General features: G+C 42.9%; 1 protein-coding gene across 1 annotated transcript in view; it reads left to right on the top strand.

Annotated features, from left to right (window-relative positions):
* Lrmda (leucine rich melanocyte differentiation associated) overlaps positions 1-23,394 on the top strand; it is a 1,017,760-nt gene that overhangs the window by 583,796 nt on the left and 410,570 nt on the right. The window contains exon 5 of the mRNA XM_057786394.1: positions 1,994-2,111. Coding sequence (XP_057642377.1) covers positions 1,994-2,111 — 118 coding nt within the window. The remainder of the gene's footprint in view (positions 1-1,993; positions 2,112-23,394) is intronic.

Raw genomic sequence — 23,394 nt, 5'->3', positions numbered from 1 at the left:
ACATCTCTAATCCCAAGCACTCCCATAGGGGGATGCAAGGCAAAGACAGGAGCCCCAAAGCTCTGGGTCAGTTAAACTGTAGTACAAAGCACTGCAAAATCAAAAGAGAGCCCCTACATCAGTAAAGTCAAAGGAGAGAACTGGCTCTGGAATATTGGCTTTTGACTTATGCTCAGTGCCCACATGTTTGCTCACTCACATGAAATAATAAATTAATTCATAAGTGAATTAATTAAAGTTAATTGCAAAATAATTTTAATGTGTTTTGATTTTAAGAGTCTGGGGGTGGGGTGTCTTTAAACTGCTGTCTCTTGAGCGATAGCCAGGTCTTTTACCTGAATAAATTTATAAAGGTCACTTGGTGACTTGAAATTATCTTATGGATGTGGAAGGAGGCTCTAGGAACCCAAGGTTCTAGTGGAGAGGGAGGCACAGTGCATGCCTAAGGAATATCTACACTAATAAAATTTTAATTGGGTTGCTTTTGAACGTGGCTCTCTGAAGCCTGTTTGAGATGGCATATTCCTTCTTTTTCCTTTAGTTTTTGAGTGTTCTCTGTTTTCCCATAATGATCCCATCCATAACTTAGCCTTATGGGTTTCTAGTTGGTAAGAACTATAGTAAGAACTCCTTTGAGAGCGGTGAGGTATCATAATCATTTCTGTGTCCCTAGGGCCTAGCAGGTAATAGGTACTCAAGAAACGTTTGTGCAGCTGAAATGAATGGATAGGCTATTGAATTCATTCTTGAATTAGTTTCCAAGATATAATGAAAGTAAGCCTTTGAGAAGGTTGATGTTTAGGTAAGGTTATTCATTACCTGAACAACAAGGAAATATCTAGAAATTGATAGCATGTTGGAGTGGATGCTAATAGTGTATTCTAGGAGAGTTAGAATGAAGACAGCACTGAGGGTTAGAGGTGAGAAGTGTTTGGAGTTGGGATTTGGAAGACGAGAGGATTCTGAAGAGGTTGGGTGCAGGAAGTGATAGTTTTCTTTAGAGACTGTCCATTGTTCTTGACATTGGATGTTCACTTTTTCTTCTAAAACAGAAGAGAACCTGAACAAGTGCTTGTGTGATAGAGATAGAGTGTGGTCTTGATGGGAAGCAAGAAAGTAGAGACAAGTGTCTGTATGTTTATACACTTATAAGCATATACCCTGGCCAAGGGCATCTTCTTGTCAATACCCTTTACACACATTTGTTTGAGAGCAATTCATCACACATATAGCCATTGACTTATCCTTGGTGGTCTATCAGGGGTACTAATGATTCTTTATAAGGGAACAGAGGCCACCCTGTATTTGCTGGATATTAAGATACCCTAGAAATTTTCTCTGCTTCCTGTTTGTCCTTGATAAAGTTCATCTCTGTACTGCATAGTGGAAATCACCCAGAAATGATGACAGAAAGTACTGAAGACTGTCTTGAGTCATCAGTGAAGCAGTTTTCAGCTACGGGCATGCCCTACTTCTACCCCAAAGCCACCCAGCTTATTAGATCTCATTTAAGGTCCTATCTGGGAAATTCTGGCCTCCAGCCTCAGCTTCAATTTGCAGATCAATTGTATCAATACTGAGAGTGATACGCCTGCCTCCTATTAATGGCAGATGCATATGTGGTACAACTGACCAAGGTTTATGTTACTCTTACTGAGAACTTTCCATGTGGCAGCAGGGCTCATTTCTCAGGATGGAAGAACGGAATACATTGCCATGGTCCTGCTAGTCGGCTAGTTCTAGTGAGTTGTGTATCCATGCTTGGGCCAAGCACAATTTTTACTCAAGTTTGGTTGTATGTCAGTATAAAGTACAGAACCCCTCAAATTTCCCCTAAAGAAGAAAATCTGTTTTGGGGGGGGAGGTAGGAAGATAGTGGCTAAGATCTAAATCCTTAGAGCCTTGCATGGACTCGCAAGGTTCAGTCACATTACCCACGTCCCTGAGACTGTCACTCCAACCTTCTTGAATTGTTTCTGCCTTGTTCTCCCAGGTGCTTTGTTCTGCACAAGTTGCCCAATTTGAAGTTTCTGGATGCCCAGAAAGTCACCAGACAAGAACGGGAGGAGGCATTGGTGAGAGGGGCCTTCATGAAGGTGGTGAAGCCCAAGGTAAGCTGTTCTTTTCCACTTTTCTTCCTCCTTTGATTGCGCTGAGGAGCACGGGTGATGTCTTTCTGTGCGTTTCGCATGCAGTTGTGACCACACACCAGGGGTCACTCATAGATGCCGAGCTGACCAGTCATGCAGTTGGCTGGATGTAATTTGGGTCTTCCTGTCACTCCGTCTGAAGAGACATTGTTTGTTAACCACTGTGCTTATTTAAATAAGAATGGCTCCCATAGACTCATGTCTTTGCATACTGGTCTCCAAGTGGTAGAAGTGTTTGGGAAGGATTAGCAAGTGTGGCCTTAGTGACAGAATATGTGAATGGGACTGTGGACTTTTCCATTTTCAGTTATGTGGATCAGGAAGTAAGCACTCAGCTGTTGCCCCACTGCCATGCCTACCTGATTGCAGCCATGCTCCCTGTCATGGTTGTCATGGACTCACCTTCTGAAACTCTAAGCCTGCAAAAATCGGTTTCTTCCCTAAGTTCCCATGGCTGTGCCGTCTTAGCAGAGCAATGGGATGGTAACGGAGATGCATGGAAATGCAGAAAAGGCTCTGTCAAGGTCTAGTGGTGGCTTTTAGGCCTCCTCAGTGCTTTCTTCTCAGCAGTTCTACGGCTGACAAAGAATACTCTGGGAATTTTGTGTTTATGGGGTGGTTACAATCCCGCTTGTCCTTTAGAGGGGGCTCTTATTTCTTGCTACTAAAATGGGGTAATTTCCTTCTATCAGAGATGAAAGGTGTTCCACTTCCCTGAGGAACCCTTACCGCAGTAGGTAGTGTTTTCTGGCAGTGTGTGTGTGTGTGTGTGTGTATGTGTGTGTGTTGGGATGCTGCATGCTCTCTACATACAGGGTTTATTGGGAGAGTTCATTTGGAGTCCTGGATTCAGACACAAGGAAGTTCGAAGGGTGTTCACAGTAGTCTTTCCGAGAGACGTTTGGATCCTTCTGAGAAGTCTGTGCCTGGCAAGTAGATTCTGTGACCCTGATGACAACACCTTTCTAGAAACTTCACTACCCTGGAGCACTGTGCAGCTCCTTAGTTACCACACATGAAATTGTAGCTCTGTGTTAAAAATGCTGGCACAGGAATCCTGAAGGCCTAGTTTGTCTTCAGCCGGTGACTTATAGCCCTCTGTACATGCATTGGAAGTGATTAAGCTGGGAAGCAAAGCCAAACAGCGCCAAAACAGAGCAGAACAATGAGAGCTCGTCCATCAAGCTACGCTGTTGGCAGCAGAGCTCAGGCCACTTCTTTCCCTGAATCCATGAGGTGCGACTGATTTCCTGTTATGCTGAATGAAATTGCTAACAGTTGTGGAAATATATGATATGGAGGGTATAATTCTGGCAGATAAATGTATTGTTACCTGTTTCAGCATGTGGAGAATTAATTGAGTGATTCATTTCATAGCTATTAAAGTGTTAACAGTTCTCCTTATTGGAGCATTGGCCTGACATAGTGCACATGACTGCCTTTAGTTATTCCAGCTTTTGCCATTTTGTCCAAATGAAAGAATTTATCTCTTGGCTTCTTTTCTTTCTCCCTTCTTTCCTTTCTCCCTTTTTCTCCTCTTTCCATAGGATGTCAGAGTCAGCAGCATCACCAACCTCCACCAATGCAGCAGAGGAAGTCTTGTGATCCCTGGGCTCAGATCCTGGCCCTTCTGTCTTTCTTACCCCCACGCCTACACTGCACTGAGCAGATCTCTATTTTCCTTTTCCTCGTTTGCTTTGGGACTGGAAGCTGTAACACTGCTGATGGAAATCCGATGAAGTCCTAACTAGCTGGCCTTGTACTGGGATGTTGTATTCTGCGTGTGCTTGACTCTCTCCCAAGGTTTCATGTCTCAGAAGCCTGCACACATAGAAGAAAGGACCATTGACTCAGAGCAGTTTGTGGGGTTGCCCCAAGGGCACTGTCATGAATTCCTGAGCTGGAATTTTACCTCTATGGGGCCTGGCCTTTTCTTACTCTGCTGTTTTGGCCTAAGGGGGGGGGGGGAGACAGAGACAGAGACACAGAGAGAGACAGAGAGAGACAGAGACACAGAGAGAGACAGAGAGAGGAGACAGAGACAGAGAGAGATCGAGATCAGTATTTTCCCTGGGGTTGTTTTGGCAAACAGGAAAGTTCCCAGGAGAGCCTGAAGAAGGAAGACAAGTAGGGATGGTCTATTTTGCTGTGAGGAGATAGGGAGAACTGGAATCCCTCTTGCCTTTGAGCATGATGGGGAAGGGCTCCTTAAAACCGGCCACCAGCTGTCTGAGTCGTTAGCCACAACAGCGGTGGTGCTCTTCCGAGTTCCCAATTACCTTCCAATCAATTATAGAATCAGCACATGTTTGTGTGATTGACTCTAATGCCCTGACTAACTGTATTACACTTAAAAATGCCCATTAATTATTTCAGGGGAGACACAGAAATATCCTTGGCAAAGCAACATGGGGATCTTGCCTTCTCTTTCCCAGCTAGAGAGGACCTCAGAAACCCCTCTGGGAGAGTGGCGGAAGCTTAAGGTCCTGAAGAGTCCTTTGGCTGTGGGGGTTCTGGTGAAGTGCACTGTGTGACGATCTTTCAAGATTCAGAGAGGATCTCACGCCATCACTGGTTTTCATATTGCACATGCTGATGAATGGCAGGCAATTCACTTTTGTCTGTTATTTTCTGAGACTCACAGTGGTGTTTTTCCTGCAGATAGAAGAAAGCCAAATGAGTTCTTTGCTGAATTAATAAACTGGCATTCAGAAGGCTGCTTCTTGTCTGCTTGCCATGTGTACAGACACATGCTTGTTCCTATGCAGGTATATATGTCCATCCTATATCTGTATGTATACATATGTATGTTCTGGGAGTCATGTGTACCCCTGCAGTCGGCTCCTCGGTGGAAAGCAGTTGCCTTCCCTCTGACTGCTGGAGCTGTGCCATGCACACTTGCTGAAGACCCTATTTTTCATAACAGAATCGGAATCTCAAGTTGACTTCTGTCCTTTCTGGGGCAGCAGGGGCCTGTTGTGCTTATTCAGCACAAAGTTCTGATGGATGATCAAGGAGGTCATGATTTGGGGAGCTGTTTTCATTTTATTCCTGACATAAAGTATTTGGGAGAACGGAAAACACCTCTCCAATCACAGCCCTTGCCTTCGAGGTAGGCACAGGCAGACTGGGTGTTCTCGGCTGACACAAACACAAAGCCAGCCAGGAACTAGCCGGCCTCCTGTGGCACCGAGGTCTGACTTGGTACCTGGCAGGCCTGGACACTTGGAGCCAAGTTCTTCCTAGCTCTTGCTCCTGATGCCACAGTGCCTCTACGACCGCACTTTGCCTTTGTTGATTCAAATCTGTCTTTCCTCTGTGTTTGCATTGCTCTATAGAAAGAAAGATGCTGCCATTTGTGAGAAATAATAATAGTTACAGTGGGTTTTTTCAGACACACAGGCACACACACTGTGTGTGTGTGTGTGAACATTTAATGAACCTGCGACAGCTAGGATTTACTCATTTCCCAGAATTTTAAAGAAAATATCTATCTTTGTCAAATATTGGCCATCGAATCGTGCCATTGTCAATAGAGTGAGCACTGGAGTAGACACTGAGAAGCTCAGGGCCCCCAGTGAGAAGCATCTGGAATGACCAGACCGTGACCCCCATGGCTGCACTGGGAAACGAAGATCAAAGGAACACAGAAGCCTGTCCAGGAGGGCGCGTATGGCGACACACCAGCCCTGCACATCAGAGAAGCAGCTCAACATCCCGACAGTCACAATTGCTTAATTATGTCCTGGCTTTGTAATTATTCATCCCTGTTCTGGCAAAGAGCGCAGTTGTCATTTCTTTGACATAATTATTTAAAGCCGAGCCCTCTTGTTTACATGCATATACACCAAGTTGGCTGCCGCCTGTTAATCTTTAGAACCATAGAGGAACCACGGGGAGCCTAGATACAGGGTACCCTGGACTGAGCATCATGGAAAGCATTTAGGTCCATAGGATTTTACTTGTTTCTCTGGTCATTTCCTTACAGTGAAAGTGTGGTTAACACAAATGTTTGAATCTTGATGTGAACCGGTATTCTACATTCCTTTTGTAGCATGACTGCTTCCTAGTGTATGTGATGTGTATCTGGTTTATGAGTAAACTTTTGCCTACCTTGTGACTATTGTGTCTTCAGATATTCAGAGAGGTGAGGTGGGAGGAGAGGAGAGGAAAGAAAAAGGGGGAGAAAGAAAAGGTGAGGCAAGAAAATTCACAAAGGAATAAAATTCAGTGCACCTACTGAAATACATTCGATTCTTTTCCTAAACTACACATTGACTGTTCCTTGTGACCAAGAATCACCTGGTCCTATGACCACTCTATACAGTCCCAATCTCGACATTTGTGGTCAAAAATTCTCCTATGTAAAGTCAGTTTTTTTTTTCCTTGTCTTTAGGTATTTCTATGGGAAAGACAATGTACAGTAAAGACAGGAAGTGGAATTAAGAGAATCCAGTTTTTGTTGGTGAGGAAGCTGCCCATTTCCAGGTTACTAGCTCCCTGAATCTGTGAACTGGGCCTGTGTTCTTCCATCTTGCAGCACAGAGGCTTGGCCTATAGCAGGAACTAAGCCAGCCCTTACAAAGTCAGGAACCACAGGCAGCAAAGCCTTTCGAGAGAGTCATTCTGCGGCCAAAGTGTGACCATCTAGAGATGCAGAAAAGACTCTTGCCTTAGGTGGTGAGTTTCCAGATCTACCCAGAGCTGATGTGAAGACCTGTGGCTGCCATGCTGTCTGTCACCCCCACTGTCCCATTGAGCAGCACTTCTAGGAGAAGCACGGGTGTGGTCTGTAACTCTATAGCCCATTCTTGAATATGTTCCCGAACTTTCCCTTCTGTCGGAACACACCTCCTTGTAGCAGGGCTTTGGAAACTAAGCAGTAGCTTTTCTCAGAAGTATGTGGGGGCCTGTAAAAATCTACAGGAAACTGAATGGAGATCTCCCCTTGCTGTGACTGCTACCATGGTGGCTAGCTGCGCTTTAATGGAACCCTGCTGAGTGGCTTGCTTTGGTCATAAAATATGGTTATTTTGATGCCTAACCTGGTGTTTTCATATATTCTATGTTATTCTAAAATAATGTCTTTGAGCTCTTCAGTTACCCTCTTTTAACCCAAGTACAAATATATAAAAAGGTTATCAAAGGGATGGGAGATGGCTCAGCAGGTAAGAGCACTGTGGGTTTGATCCTCAACACCCAAGTGCTGGCTTACAAGGGTCTGTGACTCTAGTTCCAGGTTATCGGACGCCTGCACTGGCCTGTATTGGCACTAGATACACATATGGTACAAATACATACACTTGGTCAAAACATCCACACACATAAAATAAATTAGTTAGTAAAACTTAAAATAAAATGTCAATCAGAGGCCACCTCAAGATTTATAAAAATGTTAACGTCTAAACTATATTTTAAATAAACCTAGATCTTCTCATGAACAAATTTTGTAAGCCACATATACAATTCATGTAGTTAATTAGATATTTAGTCAATACATATTCAAAGTTCTCTTCAGTACCAAATATTCAGAAAAAAAAGCTATAAATATTATTTGATTTTCTGGATGTTTCTAATCACCTAACTGTGTTTGTGTTCTGTGTTTTGTTTCTGTTTCTGCACAGATGTTTCTTGTCTTGAAACACACTCAAATTCTATTTTTAGTTACTTTTAAAGAGAAGGAAAAATTTTTAATTAATTTCTTTTTTGAAAATGCTTAGGCAATATGTTTAGAAACAGTGTTGGAAGCCAAACATTTGCGGTTTGTTTATTTTTCATTATTGTCGCTGACTCTACTGTTGGTCACATTCATTTGAAGGGGAAATCACTGATGGATCCACAGATCTCTGTTTCTTCACATTGTAGCATCTCCTGTCTTGAGGAAATGCCTTCAGAACACTGTTCTTTGGGGACAGTTTTCATAGACTTGCATGGGGGGCAGCAAGGCACTGAAAGCACAGACAGGCGTTAGTAGGAACAGCACCTTCAGACAGAGATCTGAACCTCACAGTGGGGATGTCAGAGGTTACATGCGTCTGTGACAAAAGCAAAGAAAACAAGTGTTTGTTGTGGCTCACAGTTTGGGGGTCTAGTCTATCATGCCAGGGAAGGCATGAGGCTCGGGGCTTGAGGCACCCACAGTGAGGAAGAAGAGAGAGAGGAATATTGGTACTTAGCTAGCATCTTTCTTTTTGAACACCAGAACTGGATGTAATGTTCCTGCTCATATTTATGGTGGCTCCTTCCACCCCAGTTTACATAATCTACAAAGTCCCCCATAGTCATGCTGAGAGTCTTGCTTCTTTGGAGATTCTAGAACCCATGAAGAAGTTGACAATCAGCGTTAGCCATCAAGGATACAAACTATAGGTTCTTCTAGAATCCTCTGAGCATACTATAGAAGCTGCTTTTCATGGACGCCAAGGCTCAGGAAACGGTATCATGTTTCCAACAGAGCCAATAATTTCCCAATATTCTTGTAGCCTGATTCACTTGGCCTGTTGTCTGTTTTCTGAAGTGACCATTTTCTTCAAAGGTGTTTGAACAGACATAAGACACAACTGATGAGATAAAGACTGTTAGGAACTACACTCAGTCTGGAATCCAGTATTTGGGAGAAGTGTGCCCGAGTGTACTTTGTCTAAAATCAATGGTGTTCTTCTCTCTGTTCTTGCTATGGAAACTCCTGTAATGGGGAAATACCTTTCTCTTGTCTACTCACCTTGGTCTTGGTCATTTAATGATGTGGCCAATGATACGTGAGTGTAAGTGACAACCTGTCAGTTCTCGGTCAGGACCTGACATGCCATGTGCTTCTACTCGCTGCCTTTGTAAGCTTGCTGTCAACTAGGAGAATAACATGAGAGGCACACTGAGAAAACCTGGACCCAACCCACAGCCTGAAACCGAAACCTGTGCAGTCTACCATAGACCTATGCATAAGGAAGGAATGATTATTGGAAGCCACCAAGACGGAGCCAAGAACGATTGAAAAACCTGACTGATACATGGATACCTTCCCATCCACATGTTTCTCCCTCTGAAGCATCCCTCTGATGCTGAAAAAACTTTGGTGAGTACAGTCTGTACCACTAATTCCAACAGACTTCCTGATGCTACTTAGGATAGCAGGGCCTGTCTAAGAGCTGCCTGACCACATAGTAGTACTTTACTAAGCACCCAGAAAGTTTCCTGGTGTTAGTTCAAACAGCACCTAGCACGCCCCCAGTGTTCACTGCCTACTGGTTTTATTAACTACTTATTTAGTACATCTCTCTCTTCCCCCCTTGTCTCAAATCTGTGACTGAGAAAACTGACAATTGGAAACGATGCCCATCTTGATTCATGGAGCAGGGAGATGACAAGGGTGTCCCTTGGATCTGTCCATGCCCCATAGCTCAGATTCTATTCTTGTATTCCTTATTTTAGGACAGTCAACTTCAAACCTTGGGATCTTCCCATTATATATCATAAATTTTATAGACCAGGTCTGGAGAACTATGGAGGCTGGACCAAAAGATCAGGGAAACCAGTAGGAAGAAGGCTGCAAGAGTTTCTGCGTGAATCCCATGCTGATACTATGACTCCATTCCCTGAGCCCTTTAGTGACACGCATGGATTATACAGAGACTGAGGAAGCAGGCAACGGAAGGCTCCAGATGTTAGGCTACTTTGTGATTCCCTCTGAGGGTGAGGATGACCCACCTTAGCGAGGGTTAGAGTGGCAGGAATGGTTGAACCGTGTACTCTTTGGGTTCTTGGGTATTGGAGAGAGGAGTCAGTTGAGCTTTGTATGGACCAAGGAGTGTCACCTAGTCTGAGGTCACCTGGCACTGGTGTTGGTGCTTATGTAGCCACTGGGGTCAAAGAGGTGGAACTGAGAGCCTTTTGTCCCAAGGACTGTGGGAAGCATCTGTGGCAGCAGTGGTGGTAGTGGTGGTGTGTGTGTTGGTAGGGAAGGGGTGATAAGGGACTCAGGCAAAAGCGAGGAGAAGGCTAAAGGTATCAGAGATCTCATAGTGACTGTCCTGGCTATGCGTCCTGACATTCTCAAATGCCCTTTGGCATGTTCTTACTCAAAAGATTCTTTTCCCTGTGGGCTCTGTTTAAGGTGACTTTAAGCTTATGATCTTAACTGAGCTCTGAAGGTTCCCATTGGTGCAATTGCTGCTACTGAGGATGGATCTTTAAGTATCAGCTATGTCAGTAATCTGCACAGTTCCAGCTTGATGGCTCTTCAGATCACTGAGATCTATTTATTTTTAAATTATGTGCATTTGCCTGAATGTATGTATGACATGCGCGTGCCTGCAGCTGGTGGAGGACAGGAGATGGCATCTGATCCTCTTGAACTGGAGTTATAGGTGGTTTCAAGCCATCCTGTAGGTGCTAGGAATCCAGCCCAGGTCCTTCATCAGCGCAGCCAATACACTTAACCACAATCATCTCTCCATTCCCTTGATCCATTAGAAAAGAGGGCTTTTGAAGTCTTGTTCTTACAGGTGAGATGATCTTGGGCAATCCAACCCAAACAAAATAAACATCTTCATGAAGATAAGACGTTGAAGGTGGTTCAGCAACAGAGGGATTGCCTAGCATGTGTAAGACCCTGAGCTCCATTTCCAGATCCCTGACACCTCCCCGCAGAAACATGTAATGGGGGAAAAAAGAGAGAGAGAGAAGCAGCTTTGGGCAGGAGACAAGATGTAGCTTAGTTACAGAGTTCTCATGTAGCATGTGTGAATCCCTGGGTTCAATCCCCAACACTCCCAGAAACTCAGTTCATAATAAGAAAAGCTACCCGATCCTCCTGGATGTGTTTAAAAGGCAGTTTTCAGGGTACCGGTTGTGTGTGTGTGTGTGTGTGTGTACGCCTGTGTGTGAAGATTGGATATTGTCTAGCAGGTAAACTTCGGGTCCCCAAAGGCTGGTGGAACAGTTTGCCCTTCCATTTGCTCCTCTGCTTCCCCCACAGAGCATTTGAAAGGAGCAGACAGGCGCCATCAGTAAGGCCTGGTGCTTGTCTGCCTCTGGTGTAAACTGAGCCACACCCAGTGCTGTTGTCGGCGGGAGCAGCTTTATGCAGCCTTTTCACCAAGAAGCTTTAGGATAATTTTATTTTTCATGAGCTTCTTAAAATATGACAGTAAATTTTGAGCTATATTACCTGAATTAAAGCTCATTATTTCTTTTCAACAGCAAACTAATGCTCTCTGACTAGGCTCCATGTGTGTGTGTGTGTCTGTGTCTGTCTGTCTGTCTGTCTGTCTCTCTCTCTCTCTCTCACACACACACCCACACACTCACACCCACACACATTTTCTTTCTTGCTGTGTGGAATTTGAAGTGGAGCTTGTACTTAATGAATCTTTTAACTCATGACTGAAACGTACGCTTGTCTCCTCTTGCTTTTTGGTTGTTGTTAGGCGCTCCGGGGTGTCACAGAGGCTCTCTGGCTGAGTGACCTGTTCATTCCTCCCACATACTCAGCTTTAATTTTTGTTCTTGGCAAGGCTCAAGAAGTTGCCATCAGCTAGTCTTCGGGGAAGGTTTACGTTCTGAATGTATAGTTGCTGTTACACTCCACAAAATACCTACACATCCTTCCCTGTCTGTGGGCCCTGTTAGACTTGCTGCTCTCTGGAGAAGGTGGGTATTCTCCACATTTCAGGGTTGTGCTCAATGTTCTAACACAGGATGACCAATACCTCATGCTATCTGGCTTTCCATTGTGAAGGCAGGTGCCACGGTGTGTCCTTCAGAGTCTGTTGTGAGGATAAAGCGATAGAATCTGTGGGCAATACTGGCACTTTCTTTCGTGCATGAGATTGGCAGCTAATGTTCCTAGTTATGCCATTTCAAAACAGTCTGTGACATGACATAGAGAGGATACTTTTGGTTTACAATAGTTGTTGGAATATGTCAATGTGCACCAGTCAGCTCAGATGCATAAGAAAATGTCTCAAACTCAAGAGGCCAAACAAACATGACTTCATTTTCTTACAGCGCTCAAATTCTAATATTAGGATGCTAGCATGGTTCAGGTGCCGGTTCTCTTCCTGGCATTATAAATAACTACCCTATCGTTCCTTATATTCATATCATGTCTACATATGGAGAAAACAAAAAAAGAATATCTTTTCTTGTTGTTATAAACTACAGCCCTAGTGGATCAAGACTTCATTTAACCTTAATGATTTCCGTGGAGCTGTGTCTCTAGATATAGTCACATTAGATTTTAAGATTTTAACAAGTGAATTTGTGTAATCTGTGTAGGACACATTTCAGCCCCTAATGGAGAGCCCTGTCCCTACCCAACACGTCTTCACTGAGTTTTCTAAGATTTATATTTTAGGGAATAATTTGGAAGACTTTCACTGAGCATCTATTTTCTGAATACGAAGGGAGAAAGTCGACCTTACATTCTTCCTGGGGAGGACTAGGCTGCTGAATTTGCGAGTCTATAGCACAGAGCAAAACCATTTGTTCCCTAAGAACAGTGGCAGGAGGTATGCAGGTCCAAGGAAGCCTTCAAGGTTCAGGAGTATGGACTGCAGAAGGGGCTGCAGGTCACTGATATGCTTGAGAGGACAATGGACACAGTCCTGGTAGACAGCACAGCTGCAGGGAAGTCTCCTCATAGCTCCAGCTCAGCAGAAGGATGCCTGATGCAGAAATAAGCCCTTAAGCCCTTTCATTTGGATGACCTCGGACTCAACTCTCCTAATCCCCCTCCAACTCCCTTGGCAAATCTGGACGTCAAGGTTGAGGTTTAGATCCTGGAATCTGTCATTGGGATCAGGCTCCCCTCAGCCACAAAGCAGAGTATAAAAGGCTGGGGGGGGGGGCGAGGTAGGGGACTTATTACCCATGTCCAAAGAATATCATCTCATCTTTAGACAGGCTTTGAACCCCAAGGTGGAGATAGCAGATCTTGGGATAATTACAAAGCAGCCAAGTGCTGAATTACACAAAGCCACACTAAAAAAAAAATGTATCTGCTAAGTATAATGTGTAAAAAATGTATCTGCTAAGTATAATGTGTAAAAAATGAGCCTGATTGCTACATGCATCTAATTTTTAGTCATGGGCTGTTTGGGAAAAGATTAAGTTACGAAGGATTCGTTCCTTCCTTGTATTAAGAAAAATCCCATGGCCAGCGTGCAGCTTGTACTCAGACGAGAGAGGCTGAGCAGGAAGATCAGGGATTGTGTTTGTTGAAAAAAATACATTCAGTGGGAAGAAAACAGAGCCGGGAGGCAAGGATTTTCCCTCTTCTCTCCCTTCCCCTCTCCTCCTTCCTCTTCTCCCAAGCACTGTGGGATTAATGTGTGACTTTGTTCATGTACCTGCTACAAACAGTTCAGCGTGTAGGCCAAACACGCTCTAATGCAGTGAAATTAAGAAATAATACACTTTGAAAGTGATTTATGAGTGTGGTTAAACTGCCAGATTTACAAAGAAATAGTTCAGATCTTGGGAAGCCTCAGGAGTCACGTCAAAAATGAACTTGACCATGATTTAAACTGCTACTTTTCTTACATGACATTTAATATGTGTACTTTAGAGGCCCATATGTCTTTAATAAAATAGCATTAAGTTTTAAATATGATATGAATGCAGCCAGTTTCTAAATTCATAACCTTTTCCACAACTCCAAAATGCTAACCAATAAGGGAGTCACACACGCAATAAAACATAAACCTTAGAAAATAGCTTTTTATTAAAATGGTTAGGCAGTTGGCAGCTGGGTTGCAGAGTAATAAATACTTACAGTGCTGTGGGTTTATCAGACCTTGTTTACCCTGCTAGCAACTGGGACCAGACAACTAATTATAGACCCTGTGCAAAAGTACCCCGTGATCAGTCCCCAAAGTGTATCAGAGGGAAGAGTAGCAGTGCTGAGAGCCTCCGTCCAAGGACTGGGTATTCCGATTTCTGACCAGCAGTTAAAAGTGACCTTGGACAAACGCCCCCTCCCCCATTTCTCTGACTTTGAGCTGTGTCATGGTGGAGACAGTACCAGCTGCCAAATGGATGTATGTTAATAGTGACAAACAGCCCATAGTAGTGGTTCAGTTAAAAAGCAATCGATTGGGGTCTGGGGCAGTGACTCAGCAGTTAAGAACACAAGCTGGGCACTAGCTGGGTTTAAATCCCAGCAGCCATATATGGAGCCAGGTGCTCCACAAAGGTCTCCAGCTTCAGCTTTGTGGGACCCACATAGGCACATATACCCATGCACACATGCACACATACACAGTAAACAGATCAACTAAAATATTAAATCCTTAATACGTTTACAAAAATCAGTTCTTTAAAAATTCTTTTTGTTGTTGATGAGTTCATTAAGGGCAAATCTACATTGATAATCTACCCTGAGCTCCAGGAGCGGTTTGGACATTTGAGCCCTTCCTGGGCTTGTTGTCATCTTTGTGGGATGTACCAGAGGATCAGTGCCTCACTTATGTCTCAGACGTAGTGGTGTTCCAAAGGCTTGGTTCACTCCGTCCCTCCTTCTTCCTAGAGAAGGATGTGAACTGCTCCACGCTGCTTCATTGTGCCTTTGTGTTTAGAAGCTTCAGTGTGTCGTCAAAGACGTCCAGTGCTGTCGCTGCTGCTCCTTGTCAGGAGGGTATCAAAGCACATCTCTGCGGTGGAGATCCCCGACTCTGTGCCTTGCACACTTGTGTACAACAGACTTTTCCATGTCTCCCCTGGAACGGGTAGCCTGGGGTTGTTCTGGCAGGGTTTGTCCACACAGTCAATTAATACAATCCAAAACTTGTTTTTGAAATAGGTTCCTAAGTTTTCTAAAATGGGGCCTTGGAGCTATATCCCAGCTTGCCTTTGAACCTTGGAGCATAGGCATCTCTGTGTTAATCAGAGATTAAAGGCCAAGGAACTATTTCATTTCATTTTATTTTGATACATTTTAAAAATAGTGGAATGATTCTATTAAAGTACATTGTGGTGGTTTGGATATTTGAAAGAATTAGGACATGTGACCTTGTTCGAGTAGGTATAGTAGGAATTGTGTCATTGGGAGTGTGCTTTGAGGTTTCAGAAGCTCAAGCAAGGCCCAGTGTCTCTCTCTTCCTGCTGTCTGCTGATCTGGATGTAAACTTCAGCTCCTTGTCCAGCACCATGTCTTCCTGAATGTCACCATGCTCCCCACCATGACAATGATGGACAGGCCCTCTGAAACTGTAAGCCAGCCCCAATTAAATGCTTTCCTCTATAACAGTTACCATGGTCATGGTGTCTGTTCACAACAACAAGGCCTAACTAAGACAGATATTAACCAAGAAAATCATTCCTGTGTACTCCTGTATGCCAACTTTACAACCCCCCATTTTCCTCTCCTTCCCTCTCCACGGCTTCTGTATATTAAACATTACTTTCCAACTAATATTTTTTTCTTATTTTCTCTGTATTCTTCAAATTATTCCTATCACAAACTGTGTAGTTCTCTGTCAAATTTATTCTGAGTACCATTAGGAACCACACTGTGTTTCTCCTATTTCTGGATGTGTTATGCACAAGGGTAATTGTGTGTCTGTATCTCTGTGTATGTGCATGTGTGTTCCCTTTAAGTTTCTCATCTAGGATAACATAACCTCTCCATGTTTATTGGAAGGCAGGTGTGACCCCATGAACCTGAGGTGCAGGATTGAATTCCAAGGTGCCCCTTTTCAAGTTGAAGGTCTGTTCCAGATGAGACATTGTATCTAATCATGCCGGGGAAGAAGTGGGTCTTGAGTTACGCTTAGTACTTCAAGACCCTCTTTGGAATGGGTTTCCTCAAGTCTTATTGGTCGGTTTGGCTCTGCAACGACTTAGACTCTCTAGGTGCTCCTGCAAAGCTCACATTGACCTCCTAAGTTGCAGTCCAAGGGAATTATGGGTTCCCTGAGCATCCTGAAAATTATTAACAGCATGAAGTCTTGATCAGTGTGAATGTGCCTTCAGACTGTTAGCCAAATCTTTGCATAATACCAATCATTCTACCTATAAAAGCACAAATATGTTATTGTTCTCAATAGGCAATTTAATGCAGCTTTGGGGAGGAAAAAAAGAGAAAAGAAGATTACAGGCTGGCTGATCTTGCTTTTATTTCCCTTAAATCTCTCCACACTTCTCAGGGGTTGTACTTGTTTAAACATTGTTTGCAACTGTGCAACCTGTGTGATTTGGAAAGCAAATCAAACTAAACACAAAGTCTTCATCGTGTGCTGTTTTTAAAGGATTTTGTGCATTTATTCCAAATATATATTTCTCCCTGAGTGGTTCTGAACCTATAATCTTTTCCTTGTTACATTTCTTTTGGCAGGGAGGGGGCCACGAAGGTGGCTTGGCTGGGAGTAGAAAGCTCCTATTAAGAGCTACCTCCTCCTTGCGCAGTGTTATTCATAGCAGCCCTATTAGGGCTAATTATTTTCAAGTTTCTATCAAAGGGGGATATTTGAGCTGACAAAAAAATGCATTATTTGGAAGAAAAGTGGCCTGTTTAAATAAGAAAGGGATCGTTATTATCTACGCCTTCCTTTCTCCTCCCAGTTCCTCGCCTTTGTAGGGAAGGGGCTGGAGGACCCCTTAGGAGTCTGTAAGTCAGCGAAGCTTCCAGGCATCTGTCTATACATGCCAAGATGCCTACTACCCCAGGAAGGGAAAAATGCATTTTCTCTTTTTGCCACAGCTCACCTGAATCACTCACTGGGAAACTGATATCAGTCTAAAACTTGATGGCCATTGATATGTGGTAGAAAGATTATGAGATGGTAAGCTGAGTATGTTTATCAGGAAAGTCTGTCTACTGAAAGAAATGTTCCCCAGATCTTGGCAGCATGCGTGGCTCCAGTCCACTGAAAATTCCTAGGTGGAGAATGAGGGGTGCATCTGATCAATCAGGGCTCCAGGTTCTTTCCATCAGTGACCATGCGTTTTTCTTGTTTCGTGGAGTCCTTCACTGAACTCAGTTTGTTGGCGGAGTTAGATTGAGAACACGGAGGCTTGTGTGAGATTGACTCACTGGCCTTGTCTTAAAATGACATATTTTGCTTCTGCCTGTCTCCTGTGGTCCAGAACTTAGGGATAGAAGCATCCTTAACTGAAGAAGGAAATGAGCCTGGAAAATGTGACTAATCGGCGTTTTAACCCATATCTCTCCCAAACCTCAGTGCTGAAGCTTGTACTATAGGGACCTCAGGTTGGACCTGTGTTTAGCTATGGGACCTTTAAATAAAGAATGGAGTTCAAATAAAGTTGCAAGGGGGACATTAATCCAGTCTACCTCGTGTCCTGCTATGAAGGGAGATTAAGTGACACCAGGATCTTCCCAGGCACAGAGGGACAACCATTGGGAGAAACATAAGGAAAGTAACACCTTGATTTTGAATGAGTATTTCTGGATATATGAGAAATAAGCTTGTGTTAGTTAATCACCTAATCTGTGCTGTTCAGCTGTGTCAGCCCTAGCAAATGAATGTGGTAGCTTCACCGAGTCCTTAGAGCAAACGTGAATGAGCTTGGTGAGCTCTGCCCACTGAGCACTCAGGCGATGCTCCACTCCACTAGCCACCTTACTGGAAACCATGGGTGAGTTGCATGCCTCCTTCAGTCTCCAACTTGCCCACATATTACATGATCAGAAGCTCTGGGCTTAATGAGTTCTGAGAATCCATCCATGGATTTGCAGTCTGGCCTCTGCATAGACCTTAAAGAGATACGAATAGGAAACAGAGGAGTGAAATTATTCTGATCTGCATATGGTATGATATTATGTATAAAAGACCCCAGAATTTCCACTGGAAAGCTTTTAGAAATAATTGACAGCTTCACCAAAATGGCAGGACATAAAGCATGCAGAAAGATCCTGTTCACACTTTAATTTACAGTAGCATCAAAGACAATACAATTTCTTGGAATAACCCTAGCCAAGGGGGTAAAGACTTCTACAATGATAGCTTCAAATTTCTAACGACCGAGAAAGGCAAAAAGAACAACATTATTCTGTGTTCATGGATTGGTAGAATCACTATTGTGAAAGTGACCAGGCTACCAAAAGCACTTTATAGACTTATTGAAAACCCAATTAGAATACCCACAACGCTCTCCACAGAAATAGAAAAAATACTAAGATTCATATGGAACCAGAAAAGACCCTGGATAGCTAAAGCAATCTTGAGCAAAAGGAATAATACTGGAAAAACTATAAATCCAGACTTCGAAATACATTATGGAGTTATAGTAAAAAGAACAATATGGTGTTTGCACAAGAACAGTTATAATGAAATAAAAATAGAAGACCAAATATGATATTTAACAAGGAGGACAAATACACATGCAGGAGAAAAGACAGCATCTCCAGCAAATGGTGCTGGGAAAACAGGGTATCCACATGTAGAAGTAAGAAATTAGACCCATATCTGTCACTCTGCCCAAAAGTTAGATCCAAGTGGATCAATACCTCAAAACCAAGTGGATGGATTCTGCAACACTAAAACTGCTAACAGAAAACACAGGCAGTTCCCTACAACATATATATGTGAGAAGGGACTATCTAAACATGGCTTCATTTGCTAAGGAATTAAGGCCAACAATCAACAATTGTGATCTCATAAAACTAAAGTGTTTCTTTATCACTAAGGAGTTTACTTTTTAAAATTGTCATCCCATGAGTCCTGCCTGTGAAGATGAAAGAATGCTAACTCTGGGAACTATTTTCAGGGACACTACAGCACCAGATCCTTAGCATCCTGTGAAGAGAACTGAGGACTCATAGGTAGTGCCTTACTTTAGAGCTGATGATGTCTTACAGACAAACAGATGTGTCTGCCTCAGGATTGGATGCACTGCCTCCAAATGTTCCCGAATTTGCCTGATGGAGATTGTGTTGACTTGCCCTAGCCTTGGACCCAGCTTATTCTTCTTTATGATACATGTCACCCAGAATTCTTTTGTACTCATGGGAGGCACTGACATGCCCTTGAAATAATGTATACCCTTATGTGTATGGGTCACTTCAGTTCCCATTTTCAAACTACTAGAGTTTAGCTTTAAATACTTCAGAAAGGTATCTCATGTACCTCAATGACCCAAGAGCATAGTTTGAGTGGGAAGGAAGGAGTAGAAGCAAGCATTCTCACGTACTGGCTCTATTGACCGTTTTTGAATTTCTAAGTCTGGCTCCATCCCTCTTCCAGGAGTCCATGACAACCAGAAGCTTCTCCAAGAGAGGGGAGAAATGATATTTTATGTCACCTTTATTCAAAACAAGCTTTGTAGCAGGGTGAACTTTTGAGATACACCACAGACAGGAGAAGGTCTTCAAGCCATAAGAAAATGACAGTGAGTTCAGATTTTCTACTTTTCCCTCTCCTGCAGGGCAGGTTATCTGTCTTTGTCATGGCTAATAGCAATTTATGCTATCCATGACCACTGAAAGGAAAAGATTTATATTTAAAAAATGAACTGAGACAGATTCCTTCTGTATTTGCAACAAGCTCATGCCGTGCAGAAGGAAGCAGAATATTCAAGGTCATGATTTCTCAGCCTTTACTGGGAGGTTGTCATTTATTGATGATCTTATCATTTAGATTTCAAACTTAGGAGACATTCTTCTGGTGTCTTTAAAAAGAAAGAGACTTTGAGTTTTGAGGATAAGGAGCTTCTTAAGATCTTCCCGTTTTCAGGAAAGGGACACTTCTTAGCTTGTCAAGCTTTTCAATAACCTGTCTCCCAGAGAGCAAAACGAAAAAAAAATATGAGTGTAGCTTCAAGATTGAGAACATTTTAAAGCCACGTCTGAAAGTGAAATATTCCAAACCCAGGATCTGTGTACCAACCTTTTAAAGATAAAGCATTAGGATTTTTCTCAATTTGGAATCTTGGTTCAAGTGAATGAAACTTGTCCTCTTATCCTGTTCCCAGCTCTTCAGTGTCTGTTTAGACAGAAACACACATAATAGAATGGCAGACCAGACGATGTCAGCTCATGAAACCCACAGAAGCTGTAACTCACTGGAGGTTGAAGGTGGCATTAGATGATTCAGTGTATCTGTCTAGAATGTGATAGCATTAACTCATGCGTCTTCCCTTTCTCATTCTCCCACAGCGTCCACAGGAGTTTAAGTGAGTGCCTCCTTGTTTTGGGAGGTCTTGGTTTTCACTAATTTTCCTATTTTTCTAACCATTAACGTCATTGTTTTAGGCCTTCTTATTCATCCACCCATCTATCCATAAACCCATCCATCCATCATTCATCCACCCTCCTATCCAACTTTTCTGTCAATCCAGTCTATATCCATCCATCCATCCATCCATCCATCCATCCATCCATCCATCCATCCATCCATCCACTCTTACTTATGAATGCCCAACCTTAGCTTGACTTGTTCCTAGCCAGCTTTTCTAACTTAAACTATCCCATTTCTCTTTAACTACATTTTGCCTGTAGGTTTTTACCTTTTTTATTTTATGTATCTTTTTTTCTTCTTACTCTGTGACTAGCCATGTGACTGTGTGCCTGGCCTCTGTTGTCTTCCTCTTTTCCTTTTCTCACTCCTTGCCCTCTTCCCTAGATTTCTCTCTCTGCCTACTAACCTTGCCATTGACTCTTCAGCTCTTTATCAGACCAAGCAGGTGTTTTAGGCAGACAAAGTAACATAGCTTCACAGAGTTAAACAAATGCAATGTAAAAGAATGCAACACATTTTTGCATCATTAAACAAGCATTCTACAACATAATGAATGTAACACATCTTAAACTAATATCCCACAACAAGTCTATACTAAAGACTAGCTAAGACATCCACCCTTATGGACTGAACAACTACTGGATTGTTGGACCTTCCATTGGTAGACAGTCATTGTTGAACTAGCTGGGCCACATTCTAGCAAATCTCCTTATATATTTAAGTTCTACAAGTTCTGTTCCTCTAGAGACTCTGAATAATACATGGCTTGTAATAGTGAACTATCCCTAGAAATAGGTGGAAGGTTTGTGCTTGTCATTATCTCTTGTGATTTCAATAGGAGTGTCCCCCAAAAGGCCCATGTGTTGAAGGTTTGGTACTAAACTTCTCAGTGATTGGATCATGAAGACTTTGGCCTTAATCAATAGATTAAACGACTTATATATTTGTAATTAATAGACTATTAAAAGTTGGTGGAGACTGTGGAAGGTGGGGCCTGATTGGATGAAGTGGATCATGGGGTGGGGTAGTTGTTTGGGTCTATTCCTTGTTCTAGGTCCTTCCTTTGTCTGGTTCCTCTGTTTCCCAGTTGCCATGGCAAGAGCTATTCTGCTCTGCTATCCCTCTTTCCCATGATGCGCTGTACAACCACAGACCCACAGGGATGAGGTCAAACAACTATGGACTCGAGCCTCTAAAACCTTGAGTCAAACTAAAGCTTGTCTTCTTCCAGATGTTTAGCTCAGGTATTTGAACACAGCCATTATCAAAACTGGCACATGAGAAGAAAAGGGAAATCCTGTTAACAAAATATCTGAGTCAAGGCTGGGAGTGGTGGTGCAGACCTTTAATTTCTGTACTCGGGAGGCAGAGCAGGGGGATCTTTGTGAGTTCAAGACCAGTCTGTCTGCAAAGTGTGTTCTAGGACAGCCAGGGCTGTTACACAGAGAAACCCTGTCTTGAAAGATCAAAAAAGAAAAAAAATACATACATAAAAAACCCTAAGTCAAAAATTTTCTCAAGAACCAGGAGAAGAAAGCAAGATAATAAACAAAGGGGAGAAAATGTAATACAGCATTTTCAGATATAGGAGGCCAAACCAAAACTCAGCTGAATAATTTGGTTATAACAAAGGATGAAGTTTGTGTGTGTGTATGTATGTATGTATATCATACACATATAATGTATATAATTGTTTATTATATATATTTATATAGTCTTAGAAAAGTCACTTTAATCTCCTTTTATTAGTTAGGGAAAAGACCTGTGTCTTGCAGATGCATTTCAGTTGTGTTTCTCCTCACCCTCTTTCTGTTCCTTCATGTGCTGTTGTCATGGCTACCCAGCATCTTCACCTGCTCCTTCTTCACCTGCCATCGTCACGGCTACCCAGTGTCTTCACCTGCTCCTTCTTCACCTGCCATCGTCATGGCTGCCCAGTGTCTTCACCTGCTCCTTCTTCACCTGCCATCATCATGGCTACCCAGTGTCTTCACCTGCTCTTTCCTTTTCTTGGAAATAGACTCAGTATCCTTTGCCATCATCAATCCTTCAAACTCCTAGTCAGATTTTGTTTTCTAGGACCCTCTTCCCAAAGTTGGGGCTTCTGTAATTCTCTTGACTTAGTCTGCTATAAACTGTAATATGTATGTATACATATATAGGAATATATTTCTAATATATATATTAGAAAACACAAATATATATTCTATATACTAGAAAATACAATATAGTTTATAACAGACTAAATATGTATATATACATACATATATCTATATCTATATATTATGTATGTATATATATTCACATGGAGGTCTGGAAAGGCTTCTAATCTTGCCCATGAGCCAGGCTTAGCTTCTACACTAGACTTGGCATTCTCATCTTTCCTGTCAGTGAGTTACCCTAAGAGGACTGCTTTTTTCCTTGTGGCCTGTCATTAGGGAAGACCCCCATTCTCCAGGGCTCTGTTCTCCCACAGCCAAGCTTCTGAAAATATATGTACAAGACAATGGCCAGCTTTGGTCCAGAGGGAGACTGCGATTTATTTGGATGCTTGCTAGAGGTCATCCCACAAGGCCAGTGTCCTCATATCAGCTTTGTCTCAGGAGCTGACTCATGTTTTCTGTCTAAATCATAGTGAGTTACCCATTATAAACACCTTGTAAAACTCAAAAGGCTTTATGGATGCTAGTAGCTACAGCAGCAGTGATTTACTTGCAATTGCAGGCTGATGTGTGGATGAGTGTGCCCAGGGCACCATTTGTCCCTTCTCCATGAGTCAGAACAGAGAATAGCTGTGCTCTGGAAGGCAAATTCCCCTTCCACAGGCCTATGGCATGTCAGAGTTTGCTTGTGTTTTAAATGAGCAGGTGAGTATTTTCGCTCTTCGGGTTGGGGGGTCTTCACACCGTGTCACCTCCATCTGAGAATTCTAGGTGGGAAGCATGCTTGGAGCAGCCAGTTCACTTTCTCTAGTTCCAGTAAGGTCTTCCTTAATAGAGAGAGGGAAATAGAAAGCAAAGAGAAATGCCTGGGCTTGTCCGGGTGGT

Source organism: Chionomys nivalis, chromosome 12 (assembly GCF_950005125.1).
Source record: "Chionomys nivalis chromosome 12, mChiNiv1.1, whole genome shotgun sequence".
Lineage (NCBI taxonomy): Eukaryota > Metazoa > Chordata > Mammalia > Rodentia > Cricetidae > Chionomys > Chionomys nivalis.
The sequence above is the reverse complement of the archived record's forward strand: the minus strand, read 5'-3'. Positions and strand labels throughout refer to the sequence as shown.